At 35.0% G+C, this 18,145-nt stretch overlaps 1 protein-coding gene across 5 annotated transcripts in view; it reads left to right on the top strand.

Annotated features, from left to right (window-relative positions):
• Window positions 1-18,145, top strand: part of WWP1 (WW domain containing E3 ubiquitin protein ligase 1) — a 113,294-nt gene that overhangs the window by 35,184 nt on the left and 59,965 nt on the right. For all 5 annotated transcript variants that reach the window (XM_082722607.1, XM_082722611.1, XM_082722608.1 and 2 more), the window contains 2 exons: window positions 4,202-4,340; window positions 4,986-5,110. In XM_082722607.1, the coding sequence (XP_082578733.1) occupies window positions 4,202-4,340; window positions 4,986-5,110 (264 nt within the window). The remainder of the gene's footprint in view (window positions 1-4,201; window positions 4,341-4,985; window positions 5,111-18,145) is intronic.

The following is an 18,145-nucleotide window of genomic DNA, read 5'->3' as shown; positions in this document are numbered from 1 at the left end:
CACATTTTTGGTTTTCAGTGTTATTTGTGCAGGACCTACCTGTGGCCACCTTACCTGATGTGTAACTTTCTTCCTGGTTTTGACCTTTCTGTGAGTTCTTAGTTGAAATAACAAAAACCTGATCTGACTGAATTGAGCCAAAAAGAAACTTACTGAGCAGCTACCAGGTAGCTCATGGAATCACCAGAAGTCTAGAGAACCAGTTGGTAAATAGGTGTGGACCAGAGAAGTGCAAGTAGTGCCAGTGTATGGTATTTATCTTTTTGAGTGTCGTTTACTGTTCTCCTTTGAAATACAGTGTTCCTCTTGGGAAACTGAACTGGGACATATGCTAGATGGTACAAGATTTTAGGCTTTTCTCCCTTCTATTCTTGTCTTTACTTTTCTTTCATTTTGTTGAACTGATTTTTTTTTTTTTAAATACAAAGCACCTTAAAATCTAGTCTTACTGATTTAACAGTACCTTTTGGAATAAATATTTACTGTTTTTCCAGTTAAGACCAAGAATCAGAGTAAGTTCCTTCTGTTAGTAATAGGAAAGCAACCAAGATTTTTGGACTCCTAAGTTGTGGCTCCTTTTATTAGAGAACAGTGACCTCTGTGTTGATTTATCTTTCTTCCTTCCTTCCTTTTTTTGTATTGATATTTCTTTTACTTTTAGAATAATCAGTACCATGACTAAGGCCCTTCTGCTATTGCAGTCTGGCAGGTTATGGTCTGTAAACTGAGTTACTCTATTAGCTGATTTATTTTTATTCCTATTTTTAACCCATAACTGATTTGGCAATAATAAGATCATGAACATTGATCATGCAGAGCAGGAAAAGTGTAACAGAAGAAAATAGAAGAGAAAGCTACCTACCATAATATGGTATTAATACTGGAATGAAGCATGCACATAAACATAATAGCACCCAGACGAGTATCAACCTTAGTAGTTGGGATTTCAGGCTTTCTGCAGGAAATGCAAGGCATGTTAAAACAGACTTGAGATTGAAAAATTAATGGGCTCTTACATTCACATTCATGATTTGTTTAGGTATTATGTCTCCTAGTACCTTACTATCATTTTTTAAATTTAATTGTGCTCATATGTATCATATTTTTGTATGAGTGTATTGAATTATGAATTTAACTTTACTCTTTTCAAATGCTTCAACATTTATGGAATAATCTGTCTTTTCCCACTGATGTGAAATGCCACCATTGTCATACACAAATATCTTATTCTCTTCATTTCTGTCCTTACATCATAGTCAGACTGTTTTAATAACTTCCATTTTATAGTACTTTATTTTTTTCTGTTGTATACTACTTAAAAAGTATATTGGGAAAAATCTCTCATTACTTGGTAATTTAAAATATATCTTCACTATTCTTGAATTTTCTTTACCTTTCATTTGAATTTGAGAGTCTCCTTCCCTTTTCCTCTGTTGTGCCCCCCAAAAACCTCCCTCAAAACCATGTTAATGTTTTCATTTAGGTCATTTAAAAATAATTTGTTAAATTAGAGATAATTGAAATATTTCAGTGTAAAACTTCAAATCCAGGAATATATCATGTCGTTCCCTTTAAGTTTTTTATGTCCATCAGTGAAGTTTTATAGTTATCTTCATGTAGATCCTATACATTTATTAAGATTATTACTAGGTTTTTTTTTTTTTTTTGAGGGCAGGTGATACTGTGAGTGGGATTCTTAAATTCTCTCTTTTCATACACATATACAGAACTCTCTGATAGATTTTTGGTATTTATATAATGACATTTTGTGTATAACACAAAGGCAACTTAATAAATGAGAAAATGAAGTTTATCCTATTTACTTCACTAACTAGGATTCTTATTTGAATTAATAAGGTTTATCTTTACTTAAAATTGTAGCATTTTAGTTACTTATGTACATTTTTTTGCCATCATATTATACATTTTTGTGTGAAATTAAAAATTTTAATAATCACTTTCCTTACCTTGCCGACGCCTAGTATTATTGAAGACTTTGCCAATAAAAGGTATACAGTGGATATATTTTGAATGTATCTGCAATTAACTCAGAAGAGTTAATACATGTAGTAACTAATAATAAATAGAATAATAGTTGCTAGTTCTTAAATACAGTATTTTCTTTTGAGTCTCTCTTTCTATTCTTGGGATATTAATTGAAGACTCTAGGGCACTTGGGTAGCTCAGTCAGTTAAGCATCCAGTTCTTGATTTTGGCTCAGGTCATGATCTCAGGGATTAAGCCTTGCGTCATGCTCCATGCTGGGTCTGGAGCCTGCTTAGGATATTTTCTCTCTCCCTGTGTGTCCCGCTCTCCCACCCTCTTTTTCTCTTCTGAAAAGAAGAAAAATTAATTGAAGACGCTACTGTATTTCAAATACTCTTCTTCTGCTGCAGCATTTATCACTTCATATTTCAGTGATTTCTTCATGTGACTGTGTTACTGTTCTTTCATCATAGACTAGACGCCCACATTAGCTTATGTTCCTACTTCAACATGTGATACAGGCATGGCATGGAAGGGGAAGGGTATTCCCCTTTCTCAGACTCGCAGTATTCATAAGTAATAGACTGTAGAGGTGATCTTGGTAAGTTGTTACTGCTGCTTGGTAGTCAGTACTTTGCCCTGAAAATGTGTACTCATTTTAATTAGTAGTTGCAAAAATAATATTTAAAAGTAATTGTTTAGCCTAAATTAAACAGGTCTTCCTCCAAATCAGGCAAATCTGATATAAAATTCACTTCATGAATGGTTGTGATTAATTTCTCAAATGACATTTTGAAATTAATGTTTTTATTTGAAAAAGCAAGTACTTCCCCCTTTTTGGAAACGAACTTTCCTGGTAAAGCATTATTTTTTTAAAGATTTTATTTATTTATTTGACAGAGAGAGATCACAAGTAGGCAGAGAGGCAGGCAGAGAGAGAGGAGGAAGCAGGCTTCCTGCCGAGCAGAGAGCCCGATGCGGGGCTCCATCACAGGACCCTGAGATCATGACCTGAGCCGAAGGCAGTGGCTTAACCCACTGAGCCACCCAGGCGCCCCAGCCTGGTAAAGCATTTTTTTGAAATTGCTGAAGTTTTTCAGTAGGCAAGTATGAAACACTACCTGACAGAGAGGTTTATAGGTATGTTGAATCTGAAAATACTTCTTTCGAGGTTTGATGCAGTTCAGTATTAAATTCAGATTGTTGGCAAGGATGTAGAGAATTTGGCATCCTTATACCCTGCTGGTGGGAATGTCAAATGGTACCGCCATTTTGGAAAACAGTCTGGCATTATTCCACAGAGTTATTATACCCAGCAGTTCCACTTCCAAATGTATGCCAAAAGAAATGAAAATACATGTCCACATAAAAAATTGTGCACAAATGTTGAGCAGTATTACACACAATAGACAAAAAGTAGAAACAACCCAGATCTCTCTCAACTGATGAATCAGTAAATAAAAAGTATACCCATACTGTGGGAATATTATTTGTTAGTAGAAGGATTAAAGTACTGATACATGCTACAACATGGATGAACCTTGAAAGCATACTGAGTGACAGAGCCAGTAACAGAAGACCATGTGTTGTGTGAATCCATTTCTGTGAAACGTCCCTATTTAGGCAAATCTAGAGAGAGAGAGAGAGAGTACCTGTTGGTTGCCTAGGGCTGATGGGGGGACTAGGTAGAAATGTGGTGACTGGGGTTTCTTTTTAGGATGATGAATATGTTTTTAAAGTTGCTTGTGGTGATGGTTGCATAACTGTGAGTATATTAAAACCATTGAATTGTACAAGTTAAATGGGTGAATTACATGGTATATGAATTACATTTCAGTAAAACTGTTAAAAATTCAAGTGGTTCTCAGGCATTATCAATAGCCTTTTGTATTGTTTCTTCATTCTCCAATGAAAAGAGTTTAAGTTGCTTAAGAAACACAGTTCTTTTTTTTCTTTTTCTTTTTTTTTTTTTTTTAAGATTTTTTATATTTGAGAGAGAGAGCACAAGAGAGGGAGAAGCAAACTCTCCCCCTGAGCAGGGATCCCGAGATGGGCCTCAATCCCAGGGCTCCAGGATCGTGACCTGAGCCAAAGACAGACAGTCAGTTGACTCAGCCACCCAGGCTCTCCCACAGTTCATTTTTATTGATTGATTCCTACAAAGTACTCCTTTTGGTGCACCTATATTCACTAGTGGTTATCATGTTTCTGTTAGTTTCTAGTGCCAAACTAAAAAGAAAAAAGAACTGGTTTGGAACAGCAGTTTATACAGAAGTAATTGTAGATGGAGAAATTAAGAAAACAGCAAAATCCAGTAGTTCTTCTAATCCAAAATGGGATGAACAGCTAACCGTGTAAGTACCTTGTATAGAGAATGTAGGATTTCCAAAAGGCGGGGGGCAGCGTATGCTCCCTTAGAATGCTTTTGGTTGGTCTTCTGTTGTAGTTGTAGGATAATCTGGAAGTAAGTAGTGTTATTTTCCAGTGTGAATAGACAATTTTAAGTATGAAAAGATTTTTGGTTAGTTTTGTTTTCTTTAGAGAGGAAGCATTGTAATTCTTGCTTTTTGGTTTATTAACTGAATTATTCCATACAGCCATATTTTCTGTTACTGTCTTGTAAAAAAAGACAAAATCACTGTTAATTTTTGTCCTTCCTAAAAGATAATGTTATAAATTTTATATAGTAAAATTATTAAAAATAACATCATCAGTTCTCTTAAATATTTAGGAGTTTGTTCAGATAGAACTAGTGTTACTGTGAAATCTCAACAAGACTCTTATCTATTCGCGGTGTTTTGGTTTTGTGATTATAGGAATTCTTACCTAGTTATTGAAGTCCTAATGCACTTGAAGGGAAATAATTGGTTTTATTTATAATTCAGATAGTTTGCTGTTTCATACAATATTTTTTCTCAAAACTGAATTCATGGCTTTTTAAAAAATTACTGAAATAAATGTAATATTCCTGTATTTTTGTTATAATTTTACCCTTACAGAAATGTGACCCCACAGTCTACATTGGAATTTCGAGTTTGGAGTCATTATACTTTAAAAGCCGATGCTTTATTAGGAAGAGCAACAATAGATCTGAAACAAGCTCTGTTAATACACAATAGAAAATGTAAGTTCTAATCTTTGTTTCTTTAAAAATTTATTTTAGGTACTTTTCAAAGTATTCTGAAGTCCAAAAGCAAAAATAGTTTTGTATTTATAAAAGAGAACTTTAGTTATTGCCTGTTATTGCTCTTAATAGAGTTTGTGGCTCTGTTTGAAATAGGAAATACATACCTCTGGCCTTTCTCTAACAGATTTTACAAAATGGTCTTAGTCATCCATGAGTACCCTGTTGCCAGTGATAAGAATGATTTATTATTTACTAATTATGTAGTTTAAAGCTTGAAAAATGATCATAATCTGAATACTCTTAACTTGTTTGATAATTTGTATAAAATAAATTCTAACTCTTAAATTTTCTTACTAATAACTAGTTGATTATAGAAAATACAGAGAATATACAAAATTACAGAGGAAAATAAATTGTTATTCCACTATCCAAGATTAAGCATTCCTAATAACTTAGTCTCCTGTCTCTTTTCTGTTCATAGATATAAACATATTTTTCTTTGTATCTACTCATTTATCCCCTGCTTTTTTTCATCTAATAATTTAATATGAATATGTTTCCAGATAATGACATTTTTCTAGCCTGGGTAAAATGGTTTAAGCTTCACTTATTTGTAAATCTATCATTGTATGCAAAAATTGGGAGGTCTACATACTTTTATAATTCTGGGGTGAGAGTTTATTGTTTTTAACGATATTTTAAAAATATTGTGTGATCCAAAGATTAAAAGCCAGAGTTCCAGTTTATGATTCAACTAATCTCATATTTTTTGACATTTAGGCAGTTTCACTCAAACCAATGCCTCTGTTCATCTTATTTTCTTAGAAATTTTCTCATTCCTAAAGGTATGCTGAGTTACAGGTAAAAATGCTAATGTTTTAAATAATAAGGGGATTTAAAAAATTTTTTTGTTGTTTTTGATGTAGTTTTTGGACATAAAGAGTTATGAGTCAAAAAATGTAAAAGCCATACTAATTTTTATATACACAGATTTTTTTAAAAAAAAATTCTTTTGAAGCAGTGAAAGTTTAATTCTCTGCTGTGCCATCCATGGCTTCTGTTCATGTAGTTCATCTTGGTTATAGAAATGTCTTAAAGGCATTCCTGGTCTTATGGTTGCTGTGTATCTATTTTTTTTCTTGGCTTTATAGCATTATTGGTGTAAATACACAATACCTCAGTTAACTTCTGTTATTTCAGAATTAAATGTTTGGTTTAGCCAGTTTATATGCTGTTTCTGCCCTGGATTAAGCATTTACATGAGGGCCCCCCCTTTTTTTAAACAAGTATAGTTGACACACAATATTATGTTAGTTTTAGATGTATATATAGTAATGTTAGCAAGTCTGTAAATTATGCTATATTCACCACTATTGCAGCTACCATCTGTCACTATGCACTCTTTTACAGTACCACTGACTGTATTCCCTGTGCTGTACCCTTTTTTCTGTGCCTTACTCATTTCATAGCTCGGAGCCTGTGCTTCCCGCTATCCTTCACTCAGTTTTGCCCATCCCCCATCCCTTCCCCTCTGGCAACTATCAGTTTGTTCTCCATATTTATGGGTCTGTTTCTCCTTTTTTGTTTGTTTTTTTTAGATTCCACTATAAGTGAAATCATATGGTGTTTGTCTTTCTTTGTCTTGTTTCATTTAGCATACTAACCTGTAGGTCTATCCATGTTACATATGGCAAGATCTCATTCTTTTTTTATGGCTGAGTAATATTCTGTTGTTTATTACCACATTTTCTTTATCCATTTGTCTGTTGATGGACACAGATGGTTTCTGTATCATGACTGTTTCAAATAATACTTCAGTAAACATAAGGGTATATGTATCTTTTTAAATTAGTGTTTTTGGGGGCGCCTGGGTGGCTCAGTGGGTTAAGGCCTCTGCCTTCAGCTCAGGTCATGATTCCGGGGTCCTGGGATCGAGCCCCACATCGGGCTCTCTGTTCATCCGGGAGCGTGCTTCCTCCTCTGCCTGTTTCTCTGCCTACTTGTGATCTCTGTCTGTCAAATAAATAAATAAAATCTTTAAAAAAAAAAAAAAATTAGTGTTTTTGTAAAAAAAGTAAAATAAATTAGTGTTTTTGTTTTCTTTGTGTAATTGCCCTATAGTAGAGTTATTGGATCATATGGTAATTCTGTTTTTAATTTTTTGGTGAGTCTCTGTACTGTTTTCCACAGCAGCTGCATCAGTTTACATTCCCACAACAGTGCATAAAGGTTCCTTTTTCTCCACATCCTTATAACACTTGTTACTTCTTGTTTTTAAAGCCATTTGACAAGGCTGAGGTGATATTTCATTATGTTTTTGCTTTGTATTTCCCTGATGATTAGTGATATTGAGCATCTTTACATGTATCTGTTAGCTTTCTCTACATTTTCTTTGGAAAAATGTCTACTTAGGTCCTTTGACCATTTTAATCAGATTACTTGTTTTTTTTTTTTTGGTTGTATAAGTTTATGTATATTGGATATCAGTCCCTCATTGGATATATCATTTCCAAATATCTCCTCCCATTTGGTAGACTGTTTTGTTGATTGTTTGCTGTGCAAAAGCTTTTTATTTTGGTGGTAGTCCCAGTAGTTTGTTTGTTTTCCTTGCCTAGAAAAGTGTTGCTATGGCCAGTGTCAAAGCAGTAACTGCTTATGTTTTCTTCTGGGAGTTCTTTCTGGGAGTTCTCAGGCCTCACATTTAGGACTTTAATTCATTTTGAATTTACTTTTGTGTGTGGTATTAGAAAGTGGTTCAGTTTCATTCTTATGGATGTAGTTGTCCAGTTTTTCCAGCACCATTTTTTGCAAAGACTATCTTTTCCCTAGTATATCTTGCCTCATTGGTCATAGACTAATTAATTGACCATATAAGAATGGGTTTAATTCTGGGCTTTCTGTTCTGTTTCATTGATCAATGTGTCTGTTTTTCTGCCAGAACCATACTGTTTCGATTATAGCTTTGTAATATATCTTGAAGTCTGTGATTATGGTACGTCTGCTTTGTTCTTCTTTTTCAAGATTGCTTTGGGTGTTTGAGGTCTTTTATGGTTCCATACAGATTTTAGGAATGTTTGTTTTAGTTCTGTGAAAATACTATTGGTAAGGACTGCATTAAATCTATAGATTGCATTGGGTAGTATGGATATCTTAACAGTATTCTTCCAATCCATGAGCATGGTATGTCTCTCCATTTGTGTCATCTTCAGTTCTTTCATCAGTGTTTTATAGTTTTCACAATATCAGTCTTTTTACCTCCTTGGTTAAGTTTATTCCTAGATCCTTTATTATTTTGGTGCAATTGTAAATGGAATTATTTTCCTAATATCTCTTTCTGCTACTTCATTTTTAGTGTATAGAAATGCAACAGATTTCTGTATAATAGTTTTGTGTCCGGAAGCTTTACTGCATTCATTTACTAGTTGTGATAGTTTTTTGGTGGAGTCTTTAGGGTTTTCTGTGTGTAGTATCCTATCATCTGCAAATGGTGACAATTTAGCTTCTTTCTTATCATTACTTTTTTACTTTCTTACCTTTTTTTTTTCCCCTTGTCCGATTGCTGTAGCAAGGATTTTAAATATTATGTTGTGGCAAGAGTGGACATCCTTGTCTTGTTCCGATCTTAGAGGAAAAGCTCTCGGTTTTTCACCTTGGGTATGATGTTAAGTGGGTTTTTCATATATGGCCTTTATTATAGTGAGGTATGTTCCCTCTAAACACACTTGGTTTAGTTTTTATTAATGTATATTGAATTTTGTCATATGCATTTTCTACATATATTGAGGTAATCATATGGTTTTTATGTTTCATTTTGTTAATGTGGTATATCATATTGACAGATCTATGAATATTGAACCATCCCTCCCACCCTGGAGTAAATCCCACTTGATAGTGGTGAATGATCCTTTTAATGTTTTATTGAATGCCGTTTTCTAGTATTTTGTCGAGGATTTTTGCATCTGTCTTCATCAGGGATGTTGACCTTTCTTTTTTCATAGTGTCTTTGGTTTTGGTATTAGGGTAATTCTTGCCTATGGAATGAAATTGGAAGTTTTCCCCCCTCTTCTGTTTTTTTTGAGTAGTTTGAGGAGAATAGGTATTACCTCTTCTTTAAATGTTTGATAGAATTCACCTATGAATCCGTATGGTTCTTGATTTTGTTTATTGGGAGTTTTTTGATTACCAGTTCAATTTTGTTACTAGAAATTGTTCTGTTCTGATTTACTGTTTCTTCCTCATTGAGTTTTGGAAGATGGTGTTTCTAGGAATTTATCCATTTCTTCTAAGTTGTCTAATTTGTTGGCATATAATTTTTTTAGTAGTCTCTCTTAATCCTTTGTATTTTTCTGGAGTTGGTTGTTACTTCTCTTTCATTTGTGATTTTACACTTTTTTTCCCTGGTGAGTCTGGCAGTTTTATCTTCCCAAAGAAGCAGCATTTAGTTTTTGCTTTTGTTTTTTCGAAGATTTTATTTATTTATTTATTTGACAGAGAGAGAGATCACAAGCAGGCAGAGAGGCAGGCAGAGAGAGAGGGGGAAGCAGGCTCCCCACTGAGCAGAGAGCCCAATGTGGGTCTCCATCTCAGGAACTTGAGATCAGGACCTCAGCCAAAGGCAGAGGCTTAACCCACTGAGCCACCCAGGTGCCCCAAGAACCAGCATTTAGATTTTTTGATCTATTCTTTTTGTTGAAGTTGTTGTTTGCTTGTTTTGTTTTGTTTAGTCTCTATTTTCATGTATTTCTTTAGGTTATGCTTGGCTTTCTTCCTCTCGGTTTTTTGTGTAGCTATTAGTTTTTTGGTTTGTGGTTACTGTGAGGTTCACAATTAAATCCAAAGTACATAGCAGCCTGTATATTAAATTGATGGTCACTTATGTTGAAACACATCCTTTTTTTTTTTTTAAGATTTTATTTATTTATTTGACAGAGACCACAAGTAGGCAGAGAGGCAGGCAAAGAGAGAGAGGAGGAAGCAGGCTCCCCGCTGAGCAGAGAGCCTGATGCAGGGCTCAATCCCAGGACCCTGGGATCATGACCTGAGTGGAAGGCAGAGGCTTCAACCCACTGAGCCACCCAGGCGCCCCGTTGAAACACATTCTAAAAGAACTTTTTTTTTAATGCTCCCTTCCAGGTTTTATGTATACATTACCATATTTTACACCTTTTGTTCATAATTTTCTTACTTGTAATTATAGTCTTATCTTTTTGATTTAAAGAAGTCTTTGTGACATTTCTTATTAGGCCAGTTTAGTGGTGATAAATTCTTTTAACTTTTGTTTGTCTGGGAAACTCTTCTATTCTGATTAATAACCTTGCCAGGTACAATATTCTTACTTGTAGATTTTTTCCCTTTCAGCACTTTGAATTTAAAAAAGAGTAAAATATTATTTATTTATTAATTAATGGTCTGCAAAGTTTCTTCTGAAAAAAAAAAATCAACCGATAGCCTTGTGGCTTCTATACATGACTACTTTGCTTCTCTCTTCTGCTTTTAAATTTTTATCTTTGATCTTTGATATGTTTTATTTTTCTTTATCTTTGATCTTTGATATGTTTTATTATGTTGTGGTGTGTGGACCCTTTTGGGTCATCTTCTTTGGAACTCTGTGCTCCCTGTCTTATTTCTGTCCCCAGGTTAGGGAAGTTCTCAGCCATTATTTCTCAAATGAAGTTTTCAGTCTCTTTCTTCCTCTTCTCCTGGGACTTCTCTAATGTAAATGTTTGTTTACCTTATCTAAGAGATCCCATAACTTATCCTCATTTGTAAAAAATTCTTTTTTTTCTTTTTGCTGTTTAGCATGGGTGGTATTACCCGTCCTTCCATATCACTGATTCATTCTTCTGCATTATGTAATTGTTTATTCTCTCTAGTGTATATTTTGTGGTTTGGGTTTTTTTTGTATTCTTCATCCCAGATTGGTCCTTCTTTATATTTCCTATGTCTTGTTGAAATTTTCAGTAAGTTCATCCACTTTCCTCTCAAGTCCAGTGAACATCTTTATGATCATTATTTTGAACTCTTTATCAGGTGGATTGGTTGTTTCCATTTCATTTAGATTTTTTTGTGAGGCTTTGTCTCTTTCTTTTTTAGAGCATATTCCTGTCTTCTCATTTTGCTCGACCTTCTGTGTTTAGAATGTTTTGTTAGATCTTCTCTGTTCATTAATTTCTATGAGTAAATCAATATAGCTGTCTCTCCTTAACTTGAAGGAGTGGTCTTGTGTTTAGCTATGCATGGCACCTCTTTTTTAGTACACATAATTATGTCTTATAACTCACAACCCAGAGATGATAATTGCTAACAGTTTGATGAATTTTGTTTGTGTGTACATGAGTATAACAGTTGGGACTTCATTCAGTATCATGTTGTGTTTAGCTCTCTTAATATTAGGTGCATTTCCCTTATCATGCAGTGGTATTCTTTGCAAAATTATCTTTCTTACAAAGATTATGATATTTATCTGCCAAAGTAATATTGTAGGAAGATCAGAATGTCAGTATTCTTTAAAAGGAAACTTTTGTAAATTGTATTAACTTGAAGTTATTTCTTAGAATTTAATTGAGCAGAATATGCTCAGAGGAAAAATAAAATTTTGTAAACATTCATACATGTTTGAAGTTGATGGTTTCAGAAATGCTAGTAGTAGCATCCTATACACCCCTGGCAGTCCATCTTTTTTTTTTTTTTTTTTTAATTATTGAAAGGTATATTAGTTTGCCTGAGCTGTCATACCCAAACACCAAAGACTGCGTGTCTTAAATAGCAAGTGTACCTTCTCACAATTCTGGCCATTAGAAGGTTGAAATCAAGCTGTCAGCAATGGGCACCTGGGTGGCTCAGTGGGTTAAGCCACTTCCTTCGGCTCAGGTCATGATCTCAGGGTCCTGGGATCGAGTCCCACATCGGGCTCTCTGCTCAGCAGGGAGCCTGCTTCCTTCTCTCTCTCTGCCTGTCTCTCTGCCTACTTGTGATCTCTGTCAAATAAATAAATAAAATCTTAAAAAAAAAAGATGTCAGCAGTGTTGGTATCTTCAGAGGACTTCTCTCTTTTGGTTTATAGATGGCCATCTTCTTATATCTTCACATTTTCTTACCTCCGTGCATGTGTCTATATCAGAATTTCTTCCTTGTAAAAGGACACCAGTCATTATTGGAAGAGGCACCTCATTTTAATTACCTTTTCAAAGATGCTATTTCCAAATTGAGTCACCTCCTGAGGTACCAGGGGTTAGGACTTAAACATATGAATTGGGGGGCGGGGTAGCAGAACATAGCTCAGCCTATAACAGAAGGTAAGTAAATTTAAAGCTTGTGAATCATAGTGCTTTAAAGGTAAAAGAACCCTTTGGGCATTAATCCAAGTGACTCATTTATTAAGTAACTTTTAATGTAAGTGGCTTGCTCAAGAACAGAAGTTTGGACTAGAACACTGGTTTTCTGAACCTTAGCTTTTAATTTTAATTAGAATAAAAGAAAGTTAGTGTAGTTCAAGGTAGCCTTGTAGAATTTAAAAATGCATTCATAATTGATAAAATTCTTGGGTGCCTTTGTTTTAGCCTCTTGGTTTGGCACTTAGACATTGTCCCTCTTCAAATTTATGGCCTAATTTCTTCTGTACTTAAGGCCCTGACATTTTCTTCTCACAAATTCATGTTTTTCTATCCCTTCTCCTGATAAATTTGAGGTGAGAGTAGTGGCTTAATTGATTTGAATAGATATATCTCCCAGTTTTGAAGATACTTCTTTGGCCTTCATGGTTGTTTTAAGTTGTTAAAGTCTTAAAACCCACAACTAAACCAACCTAAAATCATCTTATATTTTCCCCAAAAATACCCAGTAGGAACTTACTAGGGAAGTTCTTTCATTTCTTCACATTTAAATCCAGGCAAGTCTGAACCTTCATTTTTTTTTTTCTTGTCATAACCTGGTTGGATAATGACCAGAGTTTTTGCTTATGCAGTCCTCTGATACATTGTCTGAGAAGTTATGTAGGTTTAAGCCCTCATTTGCACTCCAACCTTTAGTTATGTTTTTAGATCATGTGGATGCCATTCTAAATTATAGAAGTTATCTAATTGGCTATGTAGAGGTATGTGGTATGTCATCAGCCGTGGATACTGATATCTGAGATACATTTCTTTCTCTTAATCCCACTATTTCTTAAACTGTGAAAGAAGAATCCCTCCATTATTAAAGGTAAAGCATGATACTAGTTAAAATGATAAGGACAGATTTTAATCAGTAATACACTGTTGCAATAAGGAAGACAGTGCAGCTTGAACTGAACTAAATTTGTATTTGTATAGCAGTAATGGTAACTGGGCATTTCAAAGGGACAATGAGGAAGTGGCAGGGTAAGGGTGGAAGCTAAGTAGAGTCAGAGAAGTAAAAAATGATGAAGGGTTTATTGGTATAAATGTGATAGGCCAGTTTTTTTTCTGCTGGTTGGAATTCTCTTCTCTTACATAGACAGTGAGTCCTAAGCCCTAGCCTTCCTGATGATTACAGTCCCGAGGAGTGGCTTTCACATCATGGACAAAGACACTCCCAAGTTACAGAGGATAACATTACAGTTGCCCCTTGAACAACACAGGTTTGGATGGTACGGGTTCCCTTATATTTTTGGATTTTTTACATTACAGTACCATAAATACATTTTCTCTTCTTTATGGTTTTCTTAGTTATATTTTTCTTTTCTCTGGCTTAATTTATTATAAGAATACAGTATATAATACATATATAGCATTTTAAATATATGTTCACTGACTGTTTCTGTTATAAGTAAGGCATCTGGTTATCTGTAGGCTGTTAATAATTAAATTTGGGGGGAGTCAAAAGTTAAAGGGGGATTTTCAACTGCACCAGGAGTCAGTGCCCCTGAACCCTGCGTTGTTCAGTGGGTAAGCTGTAGATCACAAAGGGAGAGTGGAAGAATTCACCATTGTAAGCCCTTTTTAGTAAATGCTCTAAGGTCAGGGTGTCCGAGTCCTCTCACAGGTGTAGACTGGAACAAACATGAAATTTTTTTTTAACAGCCCTGAATTTTCTCAGGTAGGCAATATAAGTGGGGCTACAATCATCCTTGCGTTGTTACAGCTCTGTTAGTGTGTGTTCAGGTTTTTTAATGTGAGGAGAAGTGATGGATGAGATCATTTGTGCTGAGCATTTGCAGTTTTTAATAGGCCAAGGTTGAGGCCCACTCAAGAAGATGACTCCGAGGAGTCTGATTGGAGTTTGCTTAAGGAGAGAATCTTTGTCACCATTCGTGGGTGAAAAATGTAAGAGCAGCGTAACTAATATCCATATCAGAGTGTGTATAGAACTTGGTCTTGTATTTCAATTTTGAGTCTGATGGAGCCACTTTAAACACCTGAGGGAGAAGTCAGATAGCTGCCACTCAAATCCTGGGGACTACACTGTGTTAGGTTTTTGTTTGTTTGTTTATGGTCTTAGTTGAACCAAGAACTTAGCTTTGTTGAGGAAAGCATTTTGAAATCCATTAAGTTCACTTTTAATTGAATTATGTCCCAAGTGATTTACAGTAATCAGATAATTTGAAAATTATCCCTTTACATTGAATGGTAGGGAGACACAGCAGAGAAATGTGTCATTTATGACAGAGGACAGAGCATAAGTCAAATTTAATTTTATTTAAAAATTTGCTTTTGTCTTACTTAGGTAATACTAATTTGTTTAGTTTGCTAAGTTGCGAGTTCTTTTTTTGAAATGACTAGGTCAGAGGGAGTGAGCAGTTTGAAGCTTCCAGCTGTGCATAAGCTGTCACATTGCCTGGTATAGGACCAGGGCTCCTGGGTGGCTCAGTGGGTTAAGCCGCTGCCTTTGGCTTGGGTCATGATCCCAGGGTCCTGGGATCAAGCCCCACATCCGGCTCTCTGCTCGGCAGGGAGCCTGCTTCCTCCCCTCTCTCTCTGCCTGCCTCTCTGCCTACTTGAGATTCCGTCTCTCAAATTAATAAATAAAATCTAAAAAAAAAAAAAAACCAACAAGTAATGGTAAAGGACCTCCTATGCTTGGTCATAAAAGACATTCCAGTATTTGCCTTGGTCTCTTGGATTATGTACCTAGAAATTACCATTGTGAAGATCCAAGAAGCTCTATAGAAACACCTAAATGGAGAGGATCTGAGTCCTCTTCTCAGCTCTCAGCACTCAGCTTGTTAGCTATGTGTATGAGCCATCATTTAAGCAGATTTTCTATCCCCTCTCAAAATTCTAGCTTTCAGAAACTGAACCGTAATAAATGATTGTTGTTACTTTTAGTGACTAAACTTAAGGGTAATTTTTTACTTAGTAATAGATAGTAGTAGTATTTAAAAATGGCTTCAGAATATGACTGAGTTAAATCTAAATATGTGAAACACCTTAAAAAACAAATTTTTGGAGATACTTTATTTTCCTTGGGGGAAAGAATGTGTAAGTTTGTTTGTTTGTTTGTTTTACAAATTGGTGATAGAAGAATAAATCATCTAATTGTATACCTAGCTTCTCAGAGGCTTAGATTGTTCTTTGCCCTACTAAAACTAAGAAAGAATGTCGAAGAGGAAAAGTCAGATTGTAGATTAAAAGTTGTAAAATTGTAAGTTTCCTGAGGACAGTCCTTTCTTAATAATTTTTTAGAACTTTGGGCGCCTGCGTGGCTCAGTGGGTTAAAGCCTCTGCCTTTGGCTCAGGTCATGATCCCAGAGTCTTGGGATCCAGCCCTGCCTGGGCCTCTCTGCTCAGCAGGGAGCCTGCTTCCTCCTCTCTCTCTGCCTGCTTGTCTGCCTACTTGTGATCTCCTTCTGTCAAATAAATAAATCTTAAAAAAACAAACAAACAAACCATTTATTAAGCACCTACCTCTGTCAGGTACTGAGGATACATCACTAAATTAGATAGACACAATTTCTGCTCTTTCAGAGACTTCAGTTTAGTTGGGGAGGTCAGGTCCTCTCCACCTCCTCCCCCAAAATTCTGGTGATACATCTATTAAAAGAATTAAGTGGAGTAATGGTACGGAGGTTTACTTTAGGCTGGTCAGTGTTTATCCTGCTTTTTCATTATAGTATCTGGTACACATTGGGCATTTATATATTGAATAGATGAGTATGTCTGAATTGGTTTGTTTATATGTTAGAATAATACTCTTATTCCCCCTGCCAACATACATACATGCATGTGTAGATGGGAATTATTTTATGACTCAGAAATGTTATATCCCAGTATTCCAGAATTGTGAATATATCCAGTCGTTAGAATTGTGAAAGCCTTGGTTTTGTAAACAGCCCCCTGCGGAGCAGAGCAAATATGTCCCGGATAGAACAAATTTTTGTGGCATTAACGATTTTTACAAAGAGACAAAGCGTTCTTCAAGGCCCTCTTCTTCCCCCCCCAAAAATAAATAAAATAAAATAATAATAATAATAATAAATAAAGGCAAGGAAAATCTTATAGACTGGAAATGCTGATAGCAGTTTTCAGGATACTGAGCTTTTGGCTAATCAGATCGGGGAGCTGAGCTTGGACTCCTGTAGTCTAGACCCTCGGGGGTGCCCTCAAACCACTGACAGAATTAGAAACAGACCCTGACAGTACTAAAGCCCAAATACTACTCTTAGTCTAATATCAGAGAATGAACCCACCACCAAAGATTATAAATTTTAAGAAGAAGCCATTGTAAGCAGGGGTTGGCAAATACTTTCTTTAAATGGCTAAGATAGTAAATATTTAAGCCTTGCAGGTAATACAGTCTCTTTGTACATACTCAGCTCTTCCATTGTATTGGGAAAGCAGGCGTAGAAGATACGTAAATGCATGAACGTGACTGTGTTCAAATAAAACTATTCACAAACATAGGTAGGTGGTCAGATTTGGCCTGCAGCCAGTTTGCTAAGCCCTGCAATAGAGGATGGAGTAGAGGAGGTATTTTACAGTTAATGACTATATTTGAATACCAGTGAAAAATAAATTCTTCAGTCCATTATATCCAAAGCAAAATGATAAAGTCATGATTTCAGCAAGTGAAATGCATGACCCTAAAGACAAAAAACAGCTTTAGAGAAAGAGGTGATTTGGATGGATTTATAAATTAGAATTACAGAATTAGCAGTAAAAGAAGATGATAGTGGTAAAAATATCCTCAAAAAGTGAGAGATTATCATCAGTATAAAATAGTGTGCTCAACAAATCTTTTAAAGATGAGATTCAGATTAAGATAAGAGAGAATTTACCACCAAGATGTATGCTAAAGGGATTTTGGAAAGAGTATTCTTTAAGAATCTACTCAAGCTAAATATTTTAGGAACAAGAACTAAATCTCCATATTCCAGATACTTTAAATAAAAGTGATGACAAAAATGAAATAGAATGGTGGTCAGTGTAGTTTTCTTCAGATATAGATTATTAGAGTCTAGGTAAAGATGAAATTCATGCTTTTGTAGTTCTTTTTCCCCACACTTTTGTACTTTGTCTAGTCTCTAATCGCCTTTATTAATATTTTTGTGATGTGCAGTAGAAATGAGGTTTATGATGGTATAAAGTTTGAGGTAGGTAATCTAAAAGGTCATCTTTTATTATATGGTTCTTAAATTTTTTGCAAAGAATTTCTGTCCAGTGATTATAGTGGTTCCAGATTTTTTTTTCTTTTCTGTATTTGGATAATTAGTATGCTTATGCTGGATATTTTGATCATTGTGGGGGGACTCAAATTTGTTCAATATAGGAAAGAACAAAGTTAAGGGCATAATCTAAGAAGAACTATGTTCCATGGTTCAAGAAGCTGCAGACAGAGCCAGTAAATATCAGACTGAAAAAAAAGAAAAAAAATACATATCAGACTGAAGTAATTGGCTTCATTTTGAATAGTAAAGGGATCAGTAAAAACTTAATTTCTGTGGAATAGAAGTCAAAGGAAAATGACCTTGAGTTTAAGTAAGAGCTAGGAATCCTAAAACAGGAAGGAAATATTTGGTCTTCTATGAAAAAAAATAATAAACTATTGTCATAATATTTTATAATTTATTGGGTGCTT

This window comes from Mustela nivalis (assembly GCF_964662115.1).
Source record: "Mustela nivalis genome assembly, chromosome: 2".
NCBI classification, from domain to species: domain Eukaryota; kingdom Metazoa; phylum Chordata; class Mammalia; order Carnivora; family Mustelidae; genus Mustela; species Mustela nivalis.
This window is presented reverse-complemented; position numbering and strand designations above follow the sequence as displayed.